The 26,289-nt window shown below is 37.9% G+C and overlaps 1 protein-coding gene across 1 annotated transcript in view; it reads left to right on the forward strand.

Annotated features, from left to right (window-relative positions):
• LOC111148828 (transmembrane protease serine 11F) overlaps positions 1-25,024 on the forward strand; it is a 35,182-nt gene extending 10,158 nt beyond the window's left edge. The window contains exons 4-10 of the mRNA XM_022505649.1: positions 8,230-8,294; positions 9,896-10,059; positions 11,977-12,015; positions 16,173-16,374; positions 17,925-18,184; positions 20,150-20,292; positions 24,866-25,024. Of these exons, the coding sequence (XP_022361357.1) occupies positions 8,230-8,294; positions 9,896-10,059; positions 11,977-12,015; positions 16,173-16,374; positions 17,925-18,184; positions 20,150-20,292; positions 24,866-25,024 (1,032 nt within the window). The remainder of the gene's footprint in view (positions 1-8,229; positions 8,295-9,895; positions 10,060-11,976; positions 12,016-16,172; positions 16,375-17,924; positions 18,185-20,149; positions 20,293-24,865) is intronic.
• Positions 25,025-26,289: the final 1,265 nt, after the last annotated feature.

Genomic DNA, 26,289 nt, shown 5'->3' on the forward strand with positions numbered 1-26,289 from the left:
TTACCTTCTCCAAAAGCCAACTCCTAGTTTCATTGATCTTTTCTATTATTTTTCTAGTCCCTATTTCATTTATTTCTGCTCTGCTCTATTATTTCCTTCCTTCTGGTAGCTTTGGGCTTAGTTTTTCGGGGTTTTTTTTTTTCTAGTTTCCTGAAGTATAAAGTTAGGTTGTTTATTTAGATTTTCTTTTTTATTAAAAGATTATTTATTTGAGAGCTAAAGACAGAGATAGCTAGTGAGAGAGAGCATGAGCCGGGAGACGGGGGCAGGGAGAGGGACAAGCAAGTTTACTACTCACTGAGCAGGGAGCCTCATGTGGGGCTGGGATCATGACCTGAGCCAAAGGCAGACGCCTAACCAACTGAGCCCCCCAGGTGCCTGATCTTTCTTTTTTCTTAATATAGGTGTTTATCACTATAAACTTCCCTGCTGGAACTGTTTTTTCTGCATTGCTCAAGTTTTTGGTATGTTGTGTACCCACATTCACTTGTCTCAAGATTTTTTGCCTTTTTTTTTTAAAGAATTTTTTGCTTTTGATTCCTTCTTTGACCTATTTGTTATTCAGGAATGTGCTCTTTTATTTCCACATTTGTGTATTTTCTTACTTTTCTGTTGTTTTTGATTTCCAGTTTTATACCATTGTGGTCAGAAAAGATAACTGATATAACGTCAATCTTCTTAAGTTTATTGAGACTTACTTTGTGGCCTAACATATGATCTATCTTAGAGAATGTTCCATGCACACTTGAAAGAAAAATGTGTATTCTGCTGCTCTTGGGTAGAATGTTCTATTCATGTCCGCTAGGGCCATTTGGTTTATAGCATTTTTCAAATTTACTGTTTCTGCATTAATTTTCTGACAAGATGATCTGTTCATTGTTTCAAGTGGAGTATTGAAATTCTCTACTATTATCTTATTGCTGTCTATTTCTCCCTACATTTCTGTTAATATTAGTTTTATATATTTTGGTTCTCCAATGTTAGGTTCAGCAACAGTTTTTTACAGATAGTTATTTTTTCTAGTGTCATTCCCTTCCTCAAGGCCCATCTGAAGTCTCAGAGCCAGGTGTGTGGTACAGTTTGCCACAGAATGGTTTTGTTTGAATAATGGATTTATTTTTTAATATGTGCTCCATTGTTTCCAGCAGAGTTAAAAAATGCCTAATATAGTAATTAAAACAAGATAACAATTTTTTTAAACTAGGAATTATTACTTTCATTATGTTAAAATCAATGAGTGAAGTATGACTATTTAATTCAAAGCAATACAGCAAGGAATTACTGAGAACTTATTCTAAAACTGTCACTGAGCTAGATATCATTCTAACAGACTGATCCTTACTTTCCCCTTGGAGACATTAGGTAATTAGTGCACTCCTGGTAGGATTCCCCACCTGGGGGACAGTGCTCTGAAAACTTTTTTTTTAATTTAAAAATAAATATAAATAGAAGTTCTAATATTTTTTACATCCTCAATGAATCATTAGCATCACTTTGAAAATCAATGCTCAGAATAATCCAGAAGGTTAATACTAAATTATGTCATAGAGGTAATTGCACCCAGAGGTGAGAGGGCTGGGCTGTTTCTGTTATACCAACAAGGGCTGTCCAGGGAAAGTGAAGCACAAGCTCCCAGACATCAATAAGTAAGGTGCTCGAGTCAGACAAGGGCAGGCCTCTGGAGAAGAGTTGGTGTGAGCTGTTACCAATCAACACTTGTAGAAGCTGGAGTATTTGTGCGTTTGCCCGGTAAATGCAGTTTTACCAAACAAATATTTGCTATAATTCCTCTTTTACCACAATTCATCATCTGTATGTGAATTCAGCTTCTTAATAAATTTCTTAAGAGGAAAAAAAATTATTTGCTTGTAAGTGATTAGAGACAATATAATTCCTATTGGTCTAGGCCTCCAGATCATCCGAGACATGATCCTGATTTTGCTTCTTTTTCTTCTATTGCTCTGTAAATTCCCATAATAAATGAGACAGTTTGGGTAGAAAGTAACAGAAACCCAATGAACAAGTCAAAGAGGAAGGAAGGAAGGAAGGAAGGGAGGAAGGGAAGGAGGAGAGATGATGGGAAAATCTAGAGATTCATTTGACTTTGGGTATGGTGGGATTCAGAGGCTCAAAGTATGTCTTCAGGCTTTCTCCACGCGGCAGATGATATAGCTTACATCTACTCTATATTCACATGTTTCCAGGTATTAACTGAAAAAGATAAAGACAATTTTCCATAATAGTCCTTGGAGGAAAATTTGAAGAACGAATCTAGTTGGCCAAAGTTGGAATTTCTCCTCAATCCTACATTAATCAGTGTGAACAAGAGAATAAATCTGTGTCACCTTTGTGGTAGATGGGAAAAGGGACAAATTTAGCTCCATCTAGACCATATGGAATGAGTTCCCTGTAGGAAAGAATGGTTCTCTTAGCAGGGGGAAAAAAAAAATTAAAGAGGGAGAGGAGTACTGATGAATATACAATAACTCTAATTCTAAAATTTTAATCTCTAACCCAGATACCACTAAACCCTAGACTTGTGCATTCAGTGGTCTACTTGACATTTCCCACTTGGATCTCTCATAGGCATCTTGATGTTTTATCTAAATCCAATTCTTAAGTTGTTCTCTTTCTCACTCTCTGATTCCTATTTTTTCCACTCAGCCAATGACATCACAGTCCATCTAGTTGCTACAATAGTATTTTTCCTTATCCTCATGTTTAATCCATTCACAAATGATGTTTCTACTTCTAATTCACTGTCTCCATCCTGGACCTAGCTAATGTGTTGCCTCATACAGGCAGCTTACCACAATCTTTGCCTCCATTCAGGCTCTCTCTATTATCCTGTCTACATAGCAACCAGAAGATCTTTTAAAAATGTATTATATATTATTTTGCATAAAATTTCATAAGTGGCTTCCAAATGTACTTAGCACAAAATCCAAACTTTTTATGAAGTCCTCCAAGGAATTTAATGCTCTGGTTCTGACTATTCCTCCAATTTCTGCACTCTCCTCCTTGCTCACTGTTCTCTAACCATATTGGCCTTCTTTTTGGATGCTCTGCACATTCTGTTCCTTCCCCCTGGAAGATCGTCCCATGATCTTGTTCTTTTGCTTATTCATTCTGATATTTCAGATATCACTTAAATGTCCCTCCTTGGAGAACACTTAGTCTTTATATACCCACAGCCATTATCCTATATTACTTTACTATATTAGTAGTTACATCTTATAATTAATGTATTTTTGTTGACTACTGTCTATCCTTCTATTCTATGAGTCCAGAGACCACAACTTTTAGCTTAATAATTTTTATCCAGTGTTGTCACAGTGCCTTAAACATAGAATATTCTTTGTCAATTGCACTGAGTGAATAAATAAATGAGAAAAAAAAGGAAGGAGACAGAATATAATGAAAGAGTTATGAAGAGATGCATAAGTGGGCATATTTTTCTTCACAATGTTGTTTATGATTAACCACAACTGGAGAATCAATTAGTTAATGAAAATGTTATTGTACACCTATTTTGTGCAAGACTGTGAAGGATGCCAAGGTCTAAATAGTACAGTTTCTTCCTTATTGGAGTTTTTTTTTTTTTAAAGATTTTATTTACTTATTGGACAGACAGAGATCACAAGTAGTCAGAGAGGCAGGCGAGAGAGAAGAGGAAACAGGCTCGCTGCTGAGCAGAGAGCCCGACGTGGGGCTCGATCCTAGGACCCCGGGATCAAGACCTGAGCCGAAGGCAGAGGCTTTAACCCACAGAGCCACCCAGGCACCCCTGAAGTTTATTTTTTTTAATTTAAATTCAGTTAGTCAACATATAGAACATCATTAGTTTCAGATGTAGAGTTCAGTAATTCATTGGTTGCATATAACACCCAGTGCTCATCACATCATGTGCCCTCCTTAATGCCCGACCCAGCTACCCCATACCCCCACCTACCTCCCTTCCAGAAACCCTCAGTTTCTTTCCTATAGTTAAGTATCTCTTATGGCTTGTCTCCCTCTCTGATGTCTTCCTATTCCATTTCTCCCTCCCTTTCCCTATGATCCTCTGTGCTTCTCTGGTATTCCTCATATGAGTGAAACCATATGGTAATTGTCTTTCTCTTATTGACTTACTGGAGTTATAATATAGTTTGTGTATAAAAGTTGGTGCATGGCCCGAATGTTTATAGCAGCAATGTCCACAATAGCCAAACTATGGAAAGAACCTAGATGTCCATCAACAGATGAATGGATAAAGAAAATGTGGTATATATATATACAATGGAATACTATGTAGCCATCAAAAGAAATGAAATCTTGCCATCTGCGATGACGTGGATGGAACTAGAGGGTATCATGCTTAGTGAAATAAGTCAATCGGAGAAAGACAACTATCATATGATCTCCCTGATATGAGGAAGTGGAGATGCAACGTGGGGCGTTAGGGGGGTAGGAGAAGAATAAATGAAACAAGATGGGATCGGGAGGGAGACAAACCATAAGTGACTCTTAATCTCACAAAACAAACTGAGGGTTGCTGGGGGGAGAGGGGTCGGGAGAGGGGGGTGGGGTTATGGACATTGGGGAGGGTATGTGCTATGGTGAGTGCTGTGAAGTGTGTAAACCTGGCGATTCACAGACCTGTACCCCTGGGGATAAAAATACATTATATGTTTATAAAAAAATAAAAAATAAAAATAAATTTAAAAGTTGGTGCATGGAAAAGAGTATAAAGTAGATAGATTAGATAACAAGACAATATGGCAATATGAGAGCTGTCGCAGTACAGAATATAATTGTCAGATGTATATGACATGAACTAAAGGTATTTTAGGAGTTCAGAGGAAGGGAAAATCCCTTTGAACTAGCAGGAAGTTTTCTTGGAGAGAAAGGGACAGGGATTTGTTTTATTGGTGTATTTACCCTCTGTTGTTACATATTCCCCTGAGAGTAGCAGAAAATCTGCAGAACTTGCCTGACTTATTTTCATGGGTGGACCTGGAAAGGGATTCCCTAGCTGGCATCCAGTAACTACTGATCTTTCATGAGTACTTAATTTGCATGTAGTTCCCAGCCAGAGGGAAGGTGCAAGCCCAAGCTTGTGGAGGATAGTAACTGGATGTACTATTAGAGTCACACGTATTTTCAAATATGTCATGTTGTTTTTTGATGTTGGAGTTCAAACCAAGGACTCCACATAGGATCTGATTTTATGGTGAACTTTTTCCCCATCTTAGCTTAGACTCTCTTATTTTAAACAGAATAATCTCTAAAAAAAAAAAAAATCTATTCTTAGGTTTGGGCTGTGAAAAGGGAAGGATTCAATTAGTTTTTGTAATTTGGACTAAATGTAATGTTACTGAGTTCTCAGTAGAAGAGTATAAACAGTACATTAATTTTCTCCAGAAATTGCTGACAGTGGTGATTAGGTGTCCAAAAAAGGAACAGTCTTTCAGTAGCTGGAAAAAAAGTATCTCTCAAGAGATGATATTTTATGAGGTTTTGATTCTGGAAATAAAAGATGTATCTGATGTCTTCTTTCGGGGTTTCCTTCCCCAGGACTCTCTACCCATCACCAACCTGAACATCTATCATCTAAGTATAAGGGTTTTCAGTGTCACTTACTATACTTAAGAACGAGCACAAGATCTAGTGCCAGATTCCCCAAGTTCATATGCTAGAACCAGCACTTATAATGCCACGTTAGACAAGTTTACTTAAGTGTCCTGACACAGTTTCTTTATCTTAAAATGAGGCTGATGAGAATTTTAGAAATATTTCACTCCTACGGTGGTATGGGGTTTGAACAAAGGAACTGGCTCAATGCATACCCTGTACTATGGACTTAGTACATGTAAGCTATTCTTAGTGGTCACACCAATACTGTACTCTACCAGAATCTACCCATTTTTAAAACAGAGGTCAACTCCTCAGGGAACGATCATCTTGCTAATAATCACATTTTAGTTTGAATAGATTCTTAGCATTTCCTTATGGTCTGATATGATCAGAATCTTGATCTTTTCCCCAAACGCCATTATGTGCACAGTTCAGAATTTCAGAGGACAGTTATATGAAGTGCTGATGACCTTAACATCAGGTTTTCTCCCTGTTCCCTGAAATATGGAAATAAAATGAGCTCAGAGAAGCTTAGTGAAATCATAAGTGACAGAACTCAAAAGTGATCAAAATCCCTGGAACGACCATACAAAAGAGGGTCACCACTGGAGTCTCCTGGCTCCTTCCCTGCTTTCGGATTCCCATGGATTTCTGTTTATACTTGTCAACGTTGTTTGCAGATAAAACAAAACAATGTGTTATTATCCCTTTACCATATTGTTGATTCTTAATTCATTTATTCATTCATGGATTTATTCAAACATGCATCAAGTATTTACTGTGGGTCAGGCAGTGTTCAAAACTCTGAAGGTAAAAAGATGGGTCAGACACATTCCCTACCATCATACAGCTCACAGTCTAGAGTGGGAAAGGCACAACTGTGAACCAGTATGACAATCACTGTAACAGCCTCACGTGCAAGATGCTAGGGTGGCCCAAATAAAGGAGTGCTGAACTTCGAGGAGGGCAAGTCACAGATAACTTATTTGTCCCTAGAGTGTCTGGGTGCTAACAGAATTGTCATTTAAGGACTTGCCAGAGGAAAGAAGTTCATTGTAGGGAGAGGAAATGAATGTGCAAAGCCATAAAGGTGTGAACCAGTCCAGTGGGATTGGGAAAGAGCTAGTCATTCAGTAGATAAGAAAATAGGCTTTGAATGTAGAGGTGGGGCAAGGGTTAATGAAGGCATAAGACTGTGGAGCTGACACCGAGGGAGATACTGGGCTTGAAGCAGGAGTTAACATACTCAGATTTGCCTTTTAGGAATATCACCCTAGTTGGTAGCATTGTGGCAGAACAACTGAGAGGAGAGAAGAGGGCAGAATCACAGAAACGTGCCAGTGACGGGATACTGCAGAGGCCCAGGCATGAGTTTCAAAAGAGCTCAATTCAAACCACAGCAGTAGAATTGGAGGAAGGGAGGGAGATTCAATATTTAGTTGATAAAACCTACTGAGCATTATTACTAGTTTAAAGGAGTCAGAGAGAGGGAGAAATCTTGTGGGGAGGGAGGCAGTATTCTATCCCTTTCCCAAGAATGTCATATGGGGAGGGGGGCTAGATTTACTGGGAGGTGGGCCTTATGTAAACTTATGTGGACCTGTAATTTCTGATTTCTGACTCAGTCCAGTGCTTTTTACTGTGAGGCACAACCTCAACAGGTTTTGGGAATTAGGTTCCAGAAAATCGGCTCACTGAGCCTCCAAACCTTCAACAGCTCTGGCTGGAAAAGCTGAGTAATAAAATGCCAATGGTATGGAGTGTGATGAAACTTTTTCCCAAAGTTGGTCCCAGTTGTGAAAGTCTGCCTGCAACACAAAGGTGACTAACCAGTGCAGGGTATCAGAGTCAAAGGACACCCGTTGTTACTCATTGTGTCAAATGCTTTAGTAATGGGGTAATCGTTTAAGAAAACAATGAGTTGATACAAATAGTGGGCTAGTTTCCATATTTGGGAATAAGACAAATTTAGGATGAGCTTACTTAAACGTGAGGATGCTGGGGCGCCTGCGTGGCTCAGTCAGTGGAGTGTCCGATTCTTGATTTCAGCTCAGGTTGTGATCTCAGGGTGGTGAGATCCGTCTCCGCATCAGGCTCCTCACTGAACGTGGAGATTGCCTGGGATTATCTGTCTCTCCCTCTTCCTCTGCCCCTCCCTTCCCCGCAAGTGCTCACTCTCTCTCTTCCTCTCAAAAAATTAAATTAAATTAAAATATTAATTAAAAGTGAGGATGCTGCCTTTAAAAGTAGCATAGATACTTAAATTAATTTGACACTAATCAAAATGAACATTATCAATAGTTTACTATACACCAGGCAAGGTGTGAAATGCGTGATAAACATTATTTCATTTAATCTTCAAAACAACTCTATGAGGTAGATACTATTTTTATCCTGCTTTACAGAGGCTTAACAAAATTATACAATTTTGTTAAAGTTATTTGTTTATGCAGGGATTAGAACCTCTTTTAGTCTTATCACTATGATAAACCAGTTCCAATCTGGGAATAAACTGAAACGGTCTTTGCCTCAACTCTAGAAAAGACAAGGAGTAGCATTTTTTTTTTTTTTTTTTTTTGATGAATACTTCTCTTGTTTGATTTGTCTAACCAGATGTCTAGGATATTTCGACGTTCTGGAGGGAGTCGGTTTATCAAATCTCATGTCATCAAACTGAGGTATGTAAATTTAGTTTGCAACTTCAAACCTGTACCCGTAAGAAGTACTCCATCAGCAGGACTACCCAGCTCCTCCAAGCAAATCGCTGCAGGAAGACAGAGATTTCATAAACCCTGAGCAGTGCAGCTTCTACTGCATAGACATTTCCCAGTTACAATAGGAAGATGTAAAGTGCTCTATGTGAAGACGCAGTGTCAGTTATCAGGCAGTGGAAGGGGACGAATGGCACTGGTAACTTACCTACTCCTTCACCTCAGGGCTAAGAGGAATTTAGAACAGCTCTTTTCAATTATCCTCATTCTAAGCCTAGCCAACAACAACAGATGATGACTTTCTCTGCAATAAGGTTTTTCTTTAATGCCACTGGATTTTTATTATTATTTCTAATACCTTTTCATTTTTAGGTTCTGATAAAAGCCAATATGCATAAATTGAACATATATTTGTTGTAAGAGACTCAAATGAATTATTAGAATCCATCTCAAATATACTTTTTATATGATGTCCAAAATGCTTGGCATTTGCTGGCATAATATATCTTATTTTCTACCTATTTTGATAAAAAATTTTAAACTTTTTCTGTGGCTATCAATCAATATACGAATATAAGTATTTTTAATACTTATTTGTCTGCTTCACTTCTGGATGGTAGAGTAAATATACATGTGGTTAGGGAGCCCCTGTCTTTTCTTCTCTCTCCCTCTCTACTTTTGTTCCTTCCTTACTTTGCTTTCTCCCTCCCTCCCTCCTTCCTTCCTTCTTTGATTCTTTATCTGTTTTAAGATTAAAATCATCCTCAAAGGGCAACTGGAGGCTTTCTAGACCTATACATTATAGTATAGTATGTGTTCCCTTTATCAAAAGATTTCCTTTAATAAGTGCTTTCTCTAATTATCCACTTACCAAACACTTATTAACTGACCATCAAATCCCCCCCCAAATAAATGGCTTAACACAATAAAGGTTTACTTCATTTCCAAGGCAAAATCCAAAGAGTCAAAAGTGGCACTAGGGACATGGGTGCTGGGAGAGATGTGGAATGGAAATTGCCTACTGGACCTTAAGCATCTGGTAGGCAAATACAGGAAGAGTGAAAGCATGGAGGGTGGCATGAGAGGTGTCAGGGGCCAGACCAGAGGTGGGGTACATCTTTTCTGCCCACATTCCATTGCCCAGAATTCACTAGAGTTTTGATAAACTGCAAAGGAGGCCAGCAAATGAAATCTACCTCTGTGTTGAGGAGGCAAAGGTAACTGGGTTTCATGAACACAGAGCATTGTCTCTCCCATAACACTGCTGAAAAATGATGTTGGTTATGATGGCTCAGAATGTCTTGAAAAGCAAATTGTTTAAGTATATATAAAGCATGATTTGATGAACATCTCCTTCTCTCCCACTCCCCTGCAGACAATGAGCTAAGTAAAGAGCAAGAACAATTTTTTCAGCTACAAAAAATTTTCAGCCAGTATTTCTAGAGATAATTTAGAAATCTGAGATACACATATTTCATCCATTGTTTTTTAAAATTCAGTATGAATCTTAATAGGTAAAAGTAGTTAATGACTAGAGAGGTGGCTTTATCTCCTTTTTTGCTCTTCAGTCCAGATGAACACGGCGTGAAAATTCTTATGGTGCTCATGTTTCGATACCCATCTATTGATAGTGCTGAGCAAATCAAGAAAAAAATTGAAAGGATTTTATATCAAAGTCTGAAGACAAAACAATTGCCTTTGACTATAAACAAACCATCCTTTACACTCACATGTAAGTCCTTTTACTATCTTTGTGGTTCCCTTGTAATCCTGTCTATTTTTCATAAGAATTTAGGTCAGTGTCTTACATTTTAAGACTTCACCACTGATATAAACATATCAGTGTAGAATAAAACTAAAATAAAAAATCACTATAAGGCAAACTTTAATTTTAGAAATTTATTTTCATATTTGATTAGGACTTTTGCTAAGATTTCTAAGTTTTATCCAATATACCGTGTTGAATCTTTTCAAAAGCATGAGTAGATAAGTATTATTTTCTGCCTTTTTTAAAAGATTTTATTTGTTTATTTGACAGACAAAGATCACAAGTAGGCAGAGAGGCAGGCAGAGAGAGAGGGGGAAGCAGATTCCCCGCAGAGCAGAGAGCTGGATGTGGGGCTTGATCCCAGGACTCTGAGATCATGACCTGAGCCGAAGACAGAGGATTTAACCTACGGAGCCACCCAGGTGCCCCTATTTTCTGCCATTTTAAGGAAGCTGAGACTCAAGGATTAGCAAGCCTTAGGGTCAAAACTAAAGCACAGGTGTTCTGACTCCCCGAGGTCTTTACAGGTCACTTCCAGGGGTTATCTTCTACAGTATCAGGGAAACAAACATCTTTATGAAGGTTTACTCCTGGGAGACAAACCATTGAAATGATCTATGAAGAGGTTCTCTAGATTATTTCCAATTTAAAATAATGTTTCATTCATTTCCTCATTTATTCCTTACAAAAAAAAAATCTGAAAAGTTTTGGTTTTCCCCAAAAGTAGAAGAAAATGAGGTCAAAATGTTAAGAAATTGAAACTACCTCACAGGTAGTTGGAATCCAAGCAGAAAGGCATAATAATGTGTTTCAAATGATAAGTCTCAAGGTCAGTACACAGTACCTACTGTGCCTTTTTAGTTCCTTACCCGTCCCCCCAAACACTAGCATAAGTCTCGCACACAGGTGTTCCAGTTGTGTTCACTGTTCTGATTAAGTACTTCAAGGGCAGCTGTTTCTGATCTAGTACCAAGAAATAAGGCTTGCTCTTTGGACTGGAAAGTCTTTTCCCCTTAAGCATCCATGAGTTTAAGAAAAAGGTTATCCAAAGGTAATTTCTCTGTTGGAAATCAGGAAAATCCTTAAAATCCATTTTGAGATAGAAACTTCACACATATTAATGACAACTTTCATGAAGTAATTAGAAATAATGAAGAGTATGGTACCTACCTTAACTGTTAATTATATTCCAAAGTAAAACAAAACACCAAACCAAAACAAATAAACAAACAATGAAACTAAAATGAACAAGAGGAGAACTTTGAAGGGAAAAAAGATGTCAGAGAAGGGAGGCATAAAGTGGTATGGGTGGGTTCCTGGTGCCTGAGCTTCAACCTTCTACAACATCCATCTTGAGGAAGAATCTAACTTGTACTGAGTGAATTCCTATCCTTTGTAGACCAGGGCTGGAAATTGGGCTGTGAGGGACCTATGATGCCCTTATTTCTCTGGAGCTGCCCTTTCAACACTGGCCATCAGGCATACGCCTGACACACATTGGCTGGTACATCTAATACACTGAGCCCAAGCAGTGATGGGAATTGGAGGTTGCATCCTCGAGTTACACTGGAGCTCCCAAAGAAGGCAATCAGGGACATTTATCTTTAGCATTCTTTCCTAATTTCCTAATTTCTTTCTCAGATCTCATAGCAAAAATCAGAAAACAAAAATGCTCTCTTTACATTTTACGATAAAATTATACGTTTTGGACCAAATCAAATCAGAATTATGTATATATTAGTTGACTATGAAAAATATCATACTCTTGAAATACAGATGCTTTGGATAATAAACGTTTCTTACAGTGACCATTTGAACAAAATCACATAAAAACAGGAACATATTCTTCTACCAACTAATTCAATGTTTTCTTTATTCCAGCTATTGACAGTAAAAAGATGAGGAATCTTCTCAACAGCCGTAAGTTCCAAAACTCATAATTAACTATCCATTTCATAACAAAGATAGTGAATAAAAGCCACAGAAAAGTTAGAAGTAGAATTTATAAAGCCTTTTTTTGCTCACCTAATGTTTTTGTAAACCAAACACTTGGTGTTTTTATTACTGCTTATTTTTAATATTTCAAACATTTAAATTTTAAAATTTATACCAAATACAACATCGAGGTTTTTTAAAGTTTTTTTACATTTATTTTAGAGAGACAGAGAGAGAGAGACAGCACAGTGGGGAGAGGCAGAGCTAGAGGGTGAGAGAGAGAATCTCCAGCAGACTCCCCACTGAGCATGGATCCCGATGCAGGGCTTGATCCTAGAACACTGAGATCATGACCTGAGCCAAAATCAAGAGTCAGTAGCTCAGCCAACTTGTAAGATGCCCTTACAATTTCAAGTTTTATGACTTGCAGGAGGTAGTAAAAAAAAATACATATTATTATTGATACTATAAGTTTTGTAACTATCTTTCTAATGTATTTTAATAGTGGTAACTAGTTAGGTTTTCTTCTGTTATGATTTCTCAGTTTTCCTGTATTCTTGCTGAAATATCTGGCATGTACATTTTCTGCCTTCCTGCTTCCATTTCCTTTAACTCAACTTCTTATAAGATTATTGGGTCATAAACTTTAACTATAAATTCTATACACATTATTCCATTTTCTACTAGTGTTTTTTGTAGAGAAATATAAAACTGTTGCATTTTTTATTCTTACATAGGTTACCTTTTTTGTTCTGGGGTGAATGTAGGAAATCTTTTTCCCTTTAACTTTTTGCCAAGAGAGTGAGATGTAATCATATTTTGCACTGAATTTTGACTAGATATTATGAATGTTTTCAATCTGTATATATATTTTTTCTTGTTCTGGAAAAATGTTCTTCCATTATAAATTTGATGAATGATTTCCATTCCAATTGTTCTATTTTTGTTGCTGTTCCTCAGGAACACAGGTTATTTATTTGAATTCCATTTTCTGCCCTCCATGTCAATCATTATTTCTAGTTCCAGTTCAGGTGACTTTCCTCTGCATTCAGAAAGATCTTACCCATTATGTACTCCCCAAAACCACTTATCTCAGTTGTCTAGTGTCATTTTTTGTCTTCTTCCATGTGAATTTTATATCTCCTATGATTTGTCTATGATTTCTTGAATTTTATTTAATTACAGACAGCTCTTATGTTATATATACTCTCATCACTGTATATTTTTTCCCTTATGTTTGGCTGCTTTTGTTACACTAAGATCATGTTTTCTTGCACAACTTGCCTGATACCAAACACATGCTCTAAAATTTTTTGTAGAAAATAACTTTCAGAGATGTGTCTGTCTTCTGATTTTATATATCATCTGATTTGGGGGGCCCTAACCATGCTATACAGTTGGATGCAGGCTTAAGTTTTGACCGTAGATGCAGAGTTTATGAAAACTACATCAACCTCCCAGTTTGCACCACCAAATATAGCACTGATGCCAGTGCTCTTCCATTCACGGTTTAAATTGCTTTCATGGGGCATCTCATTCCATTCTTGGTGCCATAACCAAATATCATGGGCTGGGTGGTTTACAAATAGCAGAAATTTATTGCTAACAGTTCTGGAGGCTGGAAGTGTCAGATCAGGACGCCAGCACGGCTAGGTGAGGCACCTCTTCCAGCTCACAGATTTCAAGTATCATCATGCCATGAGCAGAAGGGGCTAGGGATCTCTCTGGAAACTCTTTTTTTTTTTAAGATTTTATTTATTTATTTGACACAGAGAGATTGAGATCACAAGTAGGCAGAGAGGCAGAGAGAAAGCGGGAAGCAGGCTCCCTGCTGAGCAGAGAGCCCGATTTGGGCTCGATCCCAGGACCCTGAGACCATGACCTGAGCTGAAGGCAGAGGCTTAACACACAGAGCCACCCAGGCGCCCCTCTCTCTGGAAACTCTTTAATAAGGCAGTTGGACTCTTTAATAAGGCATAATCCCATTCGTGGGATTCAGGGCTCCACCCTGGTGAGTTAAGCATTTCCCAAAGTCCTCACCTGCTAATACAATGACCTCGAAGAGTCAGGATTTTAACATAAATGTGAGGGGTTCACGTTCAGACCACTTCATGGGGTAACTGCATTTTCATAGAACTTCTCATCTTTTCTGTATGTCCTGATAGGATGGTGTGCCAGGAAATGTGGTTTCTGCATACATAGAGAGGAAGAAAAGAGTTTATGAGTCACAGTGGGATGGTTTAAACTATAGTTTCTGCTTGGCTAGGAACAAGTGCAGTGTAGCTTAATTTCCTGGGCCAAGGAATCACAACAGCAGGGAGCCAAAGGCTTTGTCAAGCTTACCAGGATTCCCCACACAATTCTGGTTCACAGGTTAGAGCTTGCGTAGTCCAAGAAATTGCTTTCAAACCCCTTTGGATATTGCAGTTTTTACCAGAATTTGTAAAATTTTTTTTCTTATCTTTCCATAAGTTTTCATGAATTTTCTCCTTTTGCCTTTGAAAAATAGCATAGACTCAGATTTTTCATCTACAATATGAGGATGACACCTAACATAGACAGTTGTTATGAAAAGTGGAGAAAATATGGGACGCCTGGGTGGCTCAGTTGGTTAAGCAGCTGCCTTCAGCTCAGATCATGATCCCAGCGTCCTGGGATCGAGTCCCACATCAGGCTCCTTGCTTGGCGGGGAGCCTGCTTCTCCCTCTGTCTCTGCCTGCCATTCTGTCTGCCTGTGCTTGCTCTCTCTCCCTCTCTCTCTGACAAATAAAAAAAAAGAAATCTTTAAAAGAAAAGTAGAGAAAATATATGTAACACGACATATAGGGCCTGGCTCAAAACTAGTAGATATTATTTATATTAGTGTTACTTCTATGCCTATTTTAAGAGGAAGTTGGGCACTACCAAAATGGCATTATATTAATCCAGAAATCCTATTTGTTCAATTTTATGGTCACTTTAAACTGGAGCTATTTAATTCTGAGAAAATTATGATGAATCTATAAATATGATTTCAGGCATATATTTTAACCTGTTTCTGAAAAAATTCCTTTTTGAAAAAACTAGTATTTTTGATAAAAATATAAATAATTAAAAGTTCCATTAATAGGGGCTCCTAGCTGGCTAGTCGGTAGAGCTTGAATGTGGGGTCATGAGTTTGAGCCCCACATTAGGTATAGAGCTTATTTTAAAAAGATAAAAATAAGGGTGCATGTGTGGCTCAGTCAGTAAAGTATCTGACTTGATTTTGGCTCAGGTAGTGATCTCTGTCAGGGTCCTAAGATTGAGCCCCATATTAAACTCTGGGCTCAGCACAGAGTCTGTTGTCCCTCTTCCTCCCCCTCTGCTCTTCCCCTCACTAACCCCCTCACTCCTTTCTCTCTCTCTCATAGATAACTAAATATATAAATACATAAATAAATAAAATCTTTAAACAAATAAATAAAAAAATAAAAGTCACATTAATAAAATATATCAATATGTTTTCAGGTCTTATTGAGGTTGATTGAACTCTAACAAATTCAGAGTTTGTTGCCAGGGAGTCAGATTTTTTTTTAGAAACTAGACTTTAAAGTTTTAGAAAACCAAAAATATCATTATTAAGACTATTTAAATTCCGGGCTTGCAAAGGCAATGTATAATGTATAAATTCAATGTATAATTTCATGTCAAGGGAGAAGCATGACCTGCATTCAGTACTGGGCTCTCTCTCAGGGGCAAGAACACACAAATTTGATGTAGATCCTCTTAATCTTAAGTCACTTACCAGCTGGGTGACCTCTATTAATTTAAGTTCTCTTTCCAAGGCTCCGTTTGTGTTGTTATAAATAAACCTAAAACATTTAGTAGAGGATCTATCTATTTTTAATGCTCAATAAATGTTTTATCTATTTATCCATCTATATATGCTTAATAGAGAATCTAATTCCCGGGCTGGAGGCCTTGGCCTGTTAGTATTTCTTTTAAACCTCAGCAGGATCAGGTTGACCCCTATAGACTAACCTCAGATGCTGAGTCCTAGGAAGGGGTTAAAAACAGCAAGTACAATGGACTGCCAAAGCATCTGTACCCAGTGCAAATCAGCATATGTTCTTTTCCTCCTCTTTTCCATGAAGACGAGCTAACATATATTTCTATGACAGGCTGTGGAATAAGGATGACATCTTCAAATATGCCTTTACCAGCATCCTCCTCTACTGAAAGGATTGCCCAAGGGAGGGAAAAAGCTCTGGAAGGGGAGTGGCCATGGCAGGTCAGCCTCCAGCTCAAAGGGGCAGGCCATCAGTGCGGAGCCAGCCTCATCAGTAACACCTGGCTGGTCACAGCAGCTCACTGCTTCCGCAAGTAAGTTCGCAGGGCTGCTGTGAGTCTTCCTTGCCCCGTCATCGCCTGTCACCAATTCAGCACTTGGGAAGAGTCCAGCTCAGCAGTTTCCCCTCTACTCCATTCCAAATGGGTCCTGCTCTGTCCTCTGAATGCATGACGCTTGCTCTACACTTCCTTCACGCGCTCCCCTCTCTCTTTTCTCAATATTTATGAAGTTTGGTTTGTATCATTCTCATGGTTCCTAGAACATATTTTCCTATATTGTCATGACACTAGCTTTATCTTTCCTACTATATCATAAATTATTTTAGTGTAAGGACTGACTGTTATACACATAACAAGTATAAACTCTTCCACATGCTCAAGGAGAAAATTCAGCTGCTTCTGTTATCATTCTTTTCTCCTGAGTAACATATACAGTTGGATGCAGGCTTAAGTTTTGATCTTAGGTGTAGAGGGCCTCTAACAGAGGGCTATCCTCCCTCTGTCAACATCCACCATCACTTTAAAAATAAGAAAAAAATAAAGGGTATCACTCTTGGAGCTCTTCCTTCAAGAACCCATGTGGGCTCTGTGGTCCAGAAAGGTGTATAGATGACTGGAGGGACCTATCACCTGTCCCATTGTCCCCACCATATTGAAGACTGGTCCTATACGACCTGATAAGAGTGCGATGCTTAGGCTTTCACAGCTATAGTTTTTAAGACTCAACTGTGTTAATTTACATGCATGCACCTGGGGCACCATGTTGCCCCAGGAGGTCAAGCACACATCATCTTTCCTCCCTGAGATTTCTTTTAAACTCTCAAAAGACAAAAGCTCTGAGTAAAGCCCTGGCCAGTGGCACTGTTCACATTCCCTTTCAGAGAAAACTATGCTTGGTAATATGAGGAGAGTCTTGACCATTCTTCCAAGGGTAACACCCAAATTGTTCCAAGGTGGCTACACCTTTCTTTATGTGTAGAGGTATAATGAGAATGACCTCAGGAATTTAAGGTGATTGTCACTCTCTCACTAGAGAAGAAAAAAGAGATTCACTTATATACATTTACAGTCCTCAGAATAACTAGCATTATGCCTTGGAGGAACTTGAGTTCCACTAATTAAAGGCTTTCTGATTTGGGGGGTTAACATAGTCCTCCAAGCTTTGTACTTGTTTTGGAGAGTGACTTCCATTTTAGTTTATGACAGACCTTTATTTACATAAATTTAACATAAATAAACCCAGAATGTCAATTTATTAATATCTAGTGAGGAATATAAGATACAGGGATTGAAGTACACATCTCAGCAGGTCCAGGGCGGCCTCTGTGTGACAACAGACCTAACAGGAACCAGCCACTGAGTGTGATAAAGTAGAGATAACTGGTGACCTTTATAAAAGAAATCAGTATTGTAGTATAATGGGGATGGGAATAAATTTAAGACAGAATGGAAGAAAGACTGGGATACTGTGAGTTTAGAGATTTTTCAGGAGCATAATCCCAATAGTTGGGAGAAATACAATCTCGGTCTCTTTTAAAGGGTGCCCTTAAACATCACAAGCCTGACCCTTTCATTTTTTGCAGAAATAAAGACCCAAGTCAATGGGTTGCTACTTTTGGTACAACGATAACACCACCTGCAGTGCAACGAAGCCTGGGGAAAATTATCGTTCATGAAAACTACCACAGAGAAACAAATGAAAATGACATTGCTTTGGCTCAGCTTACTACTCGAGTTGAGTTTTCAAATATAGTCCAGAGAGTTTGCCTTCCAGATTCATCTATAAAGTTGCCACCTAAAACAAGTGTTTTTGTCACAGGTTTCGGATCCATTGTAGATGATGGTGAGTAGTTCAATCTAATATACTTAGTGCAAATTTGTCTTGAGCTCTAATGAGCTGTCCTAGGGAATCCATTTTCAAACTTTTCATAAAAATAATGTTGATATCTCCAGTGTATATGGCCCAGAGTAGAATTGGAAGCTGCAGGTTAAAAAAGGAAAAGGAATCAGGTCTCTTTCGTTGAGTTCACAATTAATCATAGCAGTGGAGAGAAAGGGGAGAAGCTAATATAGAAGAAAATAACAGACTGTTTTAGGTGCTACAAGAAGGGACAAAATACTATGGGCTACAGGGGAGTAAATGATTCTAAATTGTACATTTCCCAGATGTAGAAACTCCTAGTTAGCATATAGTTCAGATCACGATCTTAATGATAGCTTTTTTAAAAAAGATTTATTTATTTATTTATTTTAGGGAAAGAGAGTGTATGCATGCAAGTGAGAGGAGGGACAGAAGCATAGGGAGAGAAGGAAAAAGAGAGAGAGAGAGAATCTCAAGGAGATTCCACACTAAGCACAGAGGGCAACACAGGGTTCGATCTAACAACCCTGAGACCATGACTTGAGCTGAAACCTGAGTCAGAAGCTTAACAAGCTGAGCCACCTAGGCACCCAGTGATAGCTTTTTTCTTTTTGCTTTTCCTTTTTTTTTCCTTTCTTTTCTTTCCTTTTTTCTCCTTCTCTCTCTCTCTCTCTCTCGCTCTTTTGTCTAAATGTTTCCTCATTTTAATGAGGATTTCTGACGATTATAAATGTAAAAGTGTTTTGTGAATGTTTTGAGAATTTTCATTTCGGTTAGTTAATTTAACATATATTTTCATCTGTCTCAGCTCCTGGGTGGGTGAAAGAAACAAGTTCTATAAATGAAAGACCAGAACTGAAAATTTTTAGTTATTAGCTCATTCCACTCTAAAGAGAGAGATTAGCTGAATGTTTTAAAGTGGGAAATAAGAAATGTTTAGGGTTCTATCAAAGATCATCCTGAAGAGAGTTAAGAGACAAATGCTAATATATCTTAATCTGGCTTTTTTTTTCTTTGTTTTTCTTTATTTTTAAAGATTTTATTTATTTATTTGAGAGAGAGAGAGAGACCACAAGCAGGGGGTTGGTGAAGAGGGAGAAGGAGAAACCGACTCCCTGCTGAGCAGGGACCCAGATGCAGGGCTGGATCCCAGGACCCTGAGATCATGACCTAAGCTGAAGACAGACACTTAACCAACAAAGCCACCCAGGTGCCTCTGGCTTTTCTTTACTTGACAAAACTCTATTATACATAAAATTTCCCAAAATGCCCCATGCATGTCCAACTGGACTTTGTGAGATGTTGCTAAGAGTCTCCTTTCATGTTCTCTGCCCTTATCACTAGTTTAGGACTACTCACCAACAGTTTTGTTCTGGAGTCCTAAGCTACTTCTTTCCTTCCCATAACCACCAGCCTTGCTCTGTACTGGCATCAGATTGCTGGCATATCTTGGGCAGTGGTTGTTTCCCAAGCTTCAGGGCACCCCTAAATAATGCACATAGCACAGAATAGGGCAAGTAGCTCTGTGCAGCTCATGCACTGGTTTCTTTTTGACTATCTCAGAAAACAAATGGACTTCCCTTAGCCTTGATTTCCTTATATAGAAAAGGGTACCAGTTGGTCAAGATGAGTGGAATGAACCCTCTCTTCATGGAAAAAATGTGTATACACACACTATTACATATAATTGTAGGGGTTCTAATAACTTGAAGATTCACAAATATGATATAGTATTGGGGTATGTAGGTTTATAGTTCCTTGCATTTAGGCATTTATCATACAGAACATAAATTGGGCAATAAGTAATTATAATTAATGTTTATATTCTTTTGCTTTTGTGTTTTTGTTCCTAGGAATATACAACATATGTGTTTTCCATGTTTTAGATACAGTTATATTCAAAGAATACATGTTTTATTTGTATGTGTATGTTTGCTTGTGTAATAGGACCCACACAAAATAAACTTCGGCAAGCCAGGGTGGAAACCATAAGTACTGATGTGTGTAATAGGAAGGATGTATATGATGGCTTGATCACTTCAGGAATGCTGTGTGCTGGATTCATGGAAGGAAAAGTAGATGCATGTAAAGTAAGTCCAAAGTCAAGGGCAAAACTTGGAAAAGAAAATTTCCACTAGCTATTTCTAAATTTGGCATATATTTCCCCTAGGTGAGGAAAGAAGTCACTTATTTCACTAAGAATTCAGTTTATTTAATAATCATAATATTAAAAATTCTTGTATTGAGTGCTTATGTAGGCCAAGCCAAGTGCTAAGCACATTATATATATTATTTCATTTACTATAGTGAAATTGAAGAGGTACTGTTATGCCTATTTTATAAATTAGGAGATTGAAGTCTTTTGCTCCCTATTTCTGATTCAAACAATTACTCTTCTGTTGTTTTTTGTTTTTTGTTTTTAAACGAGATTGGAAACAGAAGACAGAGAAACCTGTCCTCTGAAGACCACTTTATTCAGCTTTGGCATCATCTCTCTTGCATCTTATTTTCATCCCCTGGACTCCAAGTCTCTCTCTTTGTCCCTACCACTCTTCAATGACCTTGACGCCTGAAACACGCTTCCTCTCCATCCCAAGACTGCAGTAGTAACACAGACCCGTTGAAATGCTGGACTCTCAGATACTAGACCTCCTACCCCCCATTGATCTTCACTTCTTCTCAGTCACTATTTCTAGGATCGCATCTTGAGCCTTGTCACCAAAAATTGTTGCATCTCCAAAAATACGAATTCCCCAAATCTTCCTATTTAACAATTATCTTCAATCCTTCCTGCTTGCATTTCAAACTATTCCTGCTCCCTAGGCCACACTCTCTATTACACCCCAACCTACCAGTCTTCACCCCCAAACATACATGCCACACATATGTAGACTGAATTCTTTCATTGTTTTATTTTGCCCTTTAGCTTTTATCACCATCCAGTATACAAGATATTTTATTTAGATAGTTGATTATTTCTCCCACTAAACTAGAATATAAACTCCATGAAGGCACAGATTTTGAGACGGTGTCTGTTTGATTTACTACTGTATTACCAAGAGCTAACACAGTGCCTGGCACCAGAATTTGTTGGCTGAATAAAATATCACTTATCTTCAACTTCATAAGGACCTACAGACCATTGCTTCTCTGCCTTATCACGTTCCATTAATCCTTCCTCCCACTATCAATTTGTCCAACTTAGATTTCACTATTAATCACTTTCTGAACACTTCTGCTAATATTTCAAGTTCTCTTGTTGATCTCTCTTTTCAGTGTTTCTGTCTGACGAAGTCCCAAAGCTGGAAGAACTTATCTAATCTCTTTTTCTCTCTGCCTACACCTATGAAGTCAAATGCTCCTGGAAAAAATACAACAGAACACATTGGTTCTAGATAATAAAAGTGACAATCCTACTATTTTTGTTTGTTTTTTTCAAATCCACCTTTCTCTGAATGTTCCCAGCATTTTCCACTTTCCCTAATTTCTGTGGGGTTTTTTTACCTTTTTGTTCTCAACTGATGATTTTGTTTTCCAGTTTTCAAAGAAAAATGTAAGTCATAAGCAGAGAATTTCCTCATCTTCCTAACACCAAGCAGGCAGACCTACCTTCATTTGAACCCATTTTATCCACCTTCAGCTTAGGTCACAACAGAAAAGTAACCTATTTTCTAAGGCTGATCCCTTCTCTGCTCAGGTTCTTCTTGGCCTTTTGGGGAAGTTTACATTAACATTATTTTCTCTCTTTTCATAGTCAACATTTCTCTTGTAGCTAGATCCTTTTCTATTTATCTCTCTTAAGTTAGGTGGAAAAACAACAACAACAACAACTTTTTCTTGACCCATAATGCCTCCAACCAGCACCACACCTTATCTCTTTACTATGAAATATTGGGGGAAATGTCCATACCCATTATCTCAATTTTCTCACCTCCCTTTAAACCATCCCAATATGGTTTCTGCCCTATCACTTCATCAAAATAGCTCTTCCTGAGGTTTCCACTGACCGCCCCATGACCTCCAATAAATGTATTTTTTCCATTTCATTTTATTTTATTTCTTTTCAGTATTCCAAAATTCATTGTTTATGTACCACATTCAGTGCTCCATGCAATACGTGCCCTCCATAATACCCACCACCAGGCTCACCCATCCCCCACCCCCCTCCCCTTCAAAAGCCTCAGTTTGTTTCTCAAGTCCACAGTCTCTCATGCTTTGTCTCCCCCTCCTATTTCCCCCAACTCACTTTTCCTCTCCATCTCCCCATGTTCTCCATGTTATTCCTTATGCTCCACAAGTAAGTAAAACCATACGATACTTGATTCTTTCTGCTTGACTTATTTCACTCTTCCAGTCCCATCCATGTTGATATAAAAGTTGGGTATTCATCCTTTCTGATGGAGGCATAATACTCCATTGTATATATGGACCATATCTTCTTTATCCATTAGTCCATTGAAGGTCATCTTGGTTCTTTCCACAGTTTGGCAACTGTGGCCATTGCTGCTATGAACATTGGGGTACAGGGGGTCCTTCTTTTCATTACATCTGTATCTTTGGGGTAAATACCCAATAGTGCAATTGCAGGGTCATAGGATAGCTCTATTTTTAATTTCTTAAGGAATTTCCACACTATTTTCCAACTTGCATTCCAACACTGTACCAACTTGCATTCCCATCAACAGTGTAAGAGGGTTCCCCTTTCTCCACACCTTCTCCAGTACTTGTTGTTTACTGTCTTGTTAATTTTGTCCTATTCTTACCACCCCCCCCCACCTCTTAGCACCATTTAATAATGATTACCTCTCCCTCTTTCTTGTCTTCCTTGGCTTGTAATGATTTTCATCTTAAATCTCTGCTTTTTCTCTTTCCTTTCCTTTCAAGTTCATTCTCTTAATCCTAGCCATTAAATTTTAATCTATTCTGTCCCTGCTCCTCTTTTTATGCTATACTTTCTCTCTAAAAGATCTAACTTTCTTCCTTAGCTTCAAATGCCATCCTTTGACAGATGATTCACAAATTTATACTTTTAGTCCCAACCTCCCCTTTGATCTCCAGACTTACACATTCAACTCCTACTTGGCAACTGCTCTTGGATATTTCAAAGGTATCTCAAATTCAGAATAGTACACCTGATTTTGCTTTTCTGCCTCCCCACCTGATTTTCTTTCTTTGTCTCTAGGAACAACATCTCCTTTAATTCTGTTCAGCCCCAGATAGAAGGCACTCTAGCTTTCTTTCCCTACCCCTTACCCAATTGATTACCTAATCCCAAGGATTTTACCTCCTTAAATATCTCTGTCATCTCTTGCTTCCCTTTCCCTACTTTTTCCTTACCGCTCCCTCAAAGGAATTAGACATCTAGCTAATTTCCTTGTATTCACGCTTATGCTCCTTTACTGCATTAGTCAAATGAAAGCCAGGATGATTTCTAATAAGGTGCTAATCTGATCATGTCAAAATCCTTAAAACACTTCAGTGGCTTACCTTCTTTCTTAAGATAGAAAATATAACTTCTAAGAAAGATCCACAGGGTTCCTCAAGAGCTAGTCTCCTGACTTCTCCGGCTTCATCACATACCACTTGCCCCCTTGCTGTCTTCTCTTCAGTCCCCCTTTTTTATTCCCCAGACTTTTGCATATACCAGGCTCCTCCATACTACAGAGCATTTGTAGTGTTGTTTGCTCTGCCTAGAACATGTTATATCACCACCTTCCTTTTCATGGTTAAATCATTTAGATATCAACTCAATTACATCTCATCAAGAAAAACTCTCTTGACCTCCCTGACCAGTCACATTCCCCTATGTATGTTTCCTTAGCATTTATCATAGCTGTCACTTTGCATTTATTTATGGGCTTGTTTAATGTTTTTATAACCTAAACTTCAAGTTTATGAGTATGGGGACCATTCACTTTCAGTCATCATTGAATCCTGAATGCCCTTCAAAATGCCTGGGACACATAATTGGAACTCAATAGATAGTTGATAAAAGAACAAATGAATGAGACAGAAGGGGCACAGAGAAGTTAAGTATCTTATCTTATCCTAAGTCATACAGTCCGTAATTAATAGAGCTAGTCCTGAAACCTAACAGTTCAACTACTAAGACCACTCTTTCAATCTCTACATGTGTATCTGTTTATTTACAAAGTTGTCCTTGTTCCATACAGATTTAAAGGGGCTTATATAAAATTAAGCAAGCAAGCATAAATTAGAATTAAGGGCATGAAAGACAAGGAGACCAAGAATCAATCTATAATATAGAGTCTACCTAACAATATTCAGAGAGCATCAAAACTTTTCACCTATTCTTGCAAATGTTAACTTCATATTTAATATTTTATACACATACTTACTAAACCATGCATGAAGTGTCTAATCAAACTAACAAAAAAAAAATCTAAGAATGCTGAACCAGAAATAATGTAAAAATTCCATGTGAATGAGGTTTAGTTTTTCTGGTAAACAATGCACTTTAATGTTTAGGACAAAATTGCATCTCAATTCAGAGAAACATTATATAACCTATATCTAATCTGGATGCCTATGCCATGTACTAATTTCCTTTTTTTTTTTCCCTGTGGAAGAGAGAGGATTGTAATGACCTTCCTCCTAAATTAAATTAAAGTTAATAATTTTAAATATATTTTTTTTTCCAAGGGTGATTCTGGTGGACCGCTGGTTTATGATAATCATGACATCTGGTACTTAGTTGGTATAGTAAGTTGGGGACAATCATGTGCTCTTCCCAAAAAACCTGGGGTTTATACCAGAGTGACTCAGTATCGAGAATGGATTGCCTCCAAGACTGGTATCTAGTGTGAACTGCCCATGAACTCTATCCATGGCACATGAAGCTGAAATGCCTGCATATTGTATATTATTTATAATCATGTGGTTTGGATCAGTGGTTTTTCTGGATGTCAAGAAATCCTCTGACTCAGACCAATCTAGTATCACAAGGTGATCTTTGCATACAAGTGACTGAACTCTTTCTCTGCCCTGAGGGAGGAAGACACAGCAAACAGCAATAACACCAACTCTTCACTCACAAGAGAAACTGTGATACTTATTAATAAGATCAGTATTTATAAATGGTTTCCCCCAATGGAAGACAAAGAACATCATTTTTCACAAGATATGAGGAGCTGCTGGGGCTGCCAAAAACCTACTGTACCTGGAGCACCTGTAACTCTTGTTGCAAAATATCACTCCCTGAGAATTCAGAGTTTCAACATTCTGGGACTGATAGCTGGACATTCAATGGCTAGAATGGAAAAACACGGATTTACAATATAACTTGAACTCCAACCTGGGTTTGTGAATAATAATACAAAGGATTATCATTAACAAGAAGAGTTGCCACTTAAAAATATTTGAGTATATCTGAACTTACTGTTAATATTGTTATATATGCAAAAACTAGCTTCAGGAAGCATGTTGTATTGTTAAGAAACATTTCTGATTTATTCTTTAATAGCATCTTGCCATTCATATATCAATTGAAGTTAGACCAGAAAGAAGGAAAAAGAAGAAACTTGGGAGCATTCTTCCATGTGTATGAGAAAGATAAAAAGATGAGACATAGGTTAGCATAGATAAAAAGACGGGACATAGGCTAGCAGAGTTGCTTTCAAAAGATTAACAGCAGGAAAAACACTCCTCAGATTTTTGGTGGAATGAGCTATCCAATTATTTATTTAGAAATATCTACATTAGCAGATGGTAACTGGTACCTCTGTAAGTCTTTAGCTCTCTGACAGGTCAGATATTTATCATGTCAGGAGAATTGATTTGTATAAGCACTTAGGACAGTACTTCATATATATTAAAGACAGCATGGATGTTTCCTGTATATGGAGGAAAGGAAAGCCTCTGTGAGCTTTAAGATAAATTAATTTAATTTGTCAAATGAGTAAATGACGTTGGGGCTTAAATATAGCCCAGAGTCTAGTGGTAAAGAGCACAGGCTTTGGAAACAGACTGCCCAAGCTTAAATATTGGCTCTGCCCCATATGAACTGTGTGTCCTTGCACAGGTTTCTTTCTTTTTTTTTTTTTTTTTTTTTTTTTTTTTTTTTTTTT

Source organism: Enhydra lutris, unplaced genomic scaffold, assembly GCF_002288905.1.
Source record: "Enhydra lutris kenyoni isolate GAN:26980312 unplaced genomic scaffold, ASM228890v2 scaffoldscaffold21, whole genome shotgun sequence".
NCBI lineage: Eukaryota > Metazoa > Chordata > Mammalia > Carnivora > Mustelidae > Enhydra > Enhydra lutris.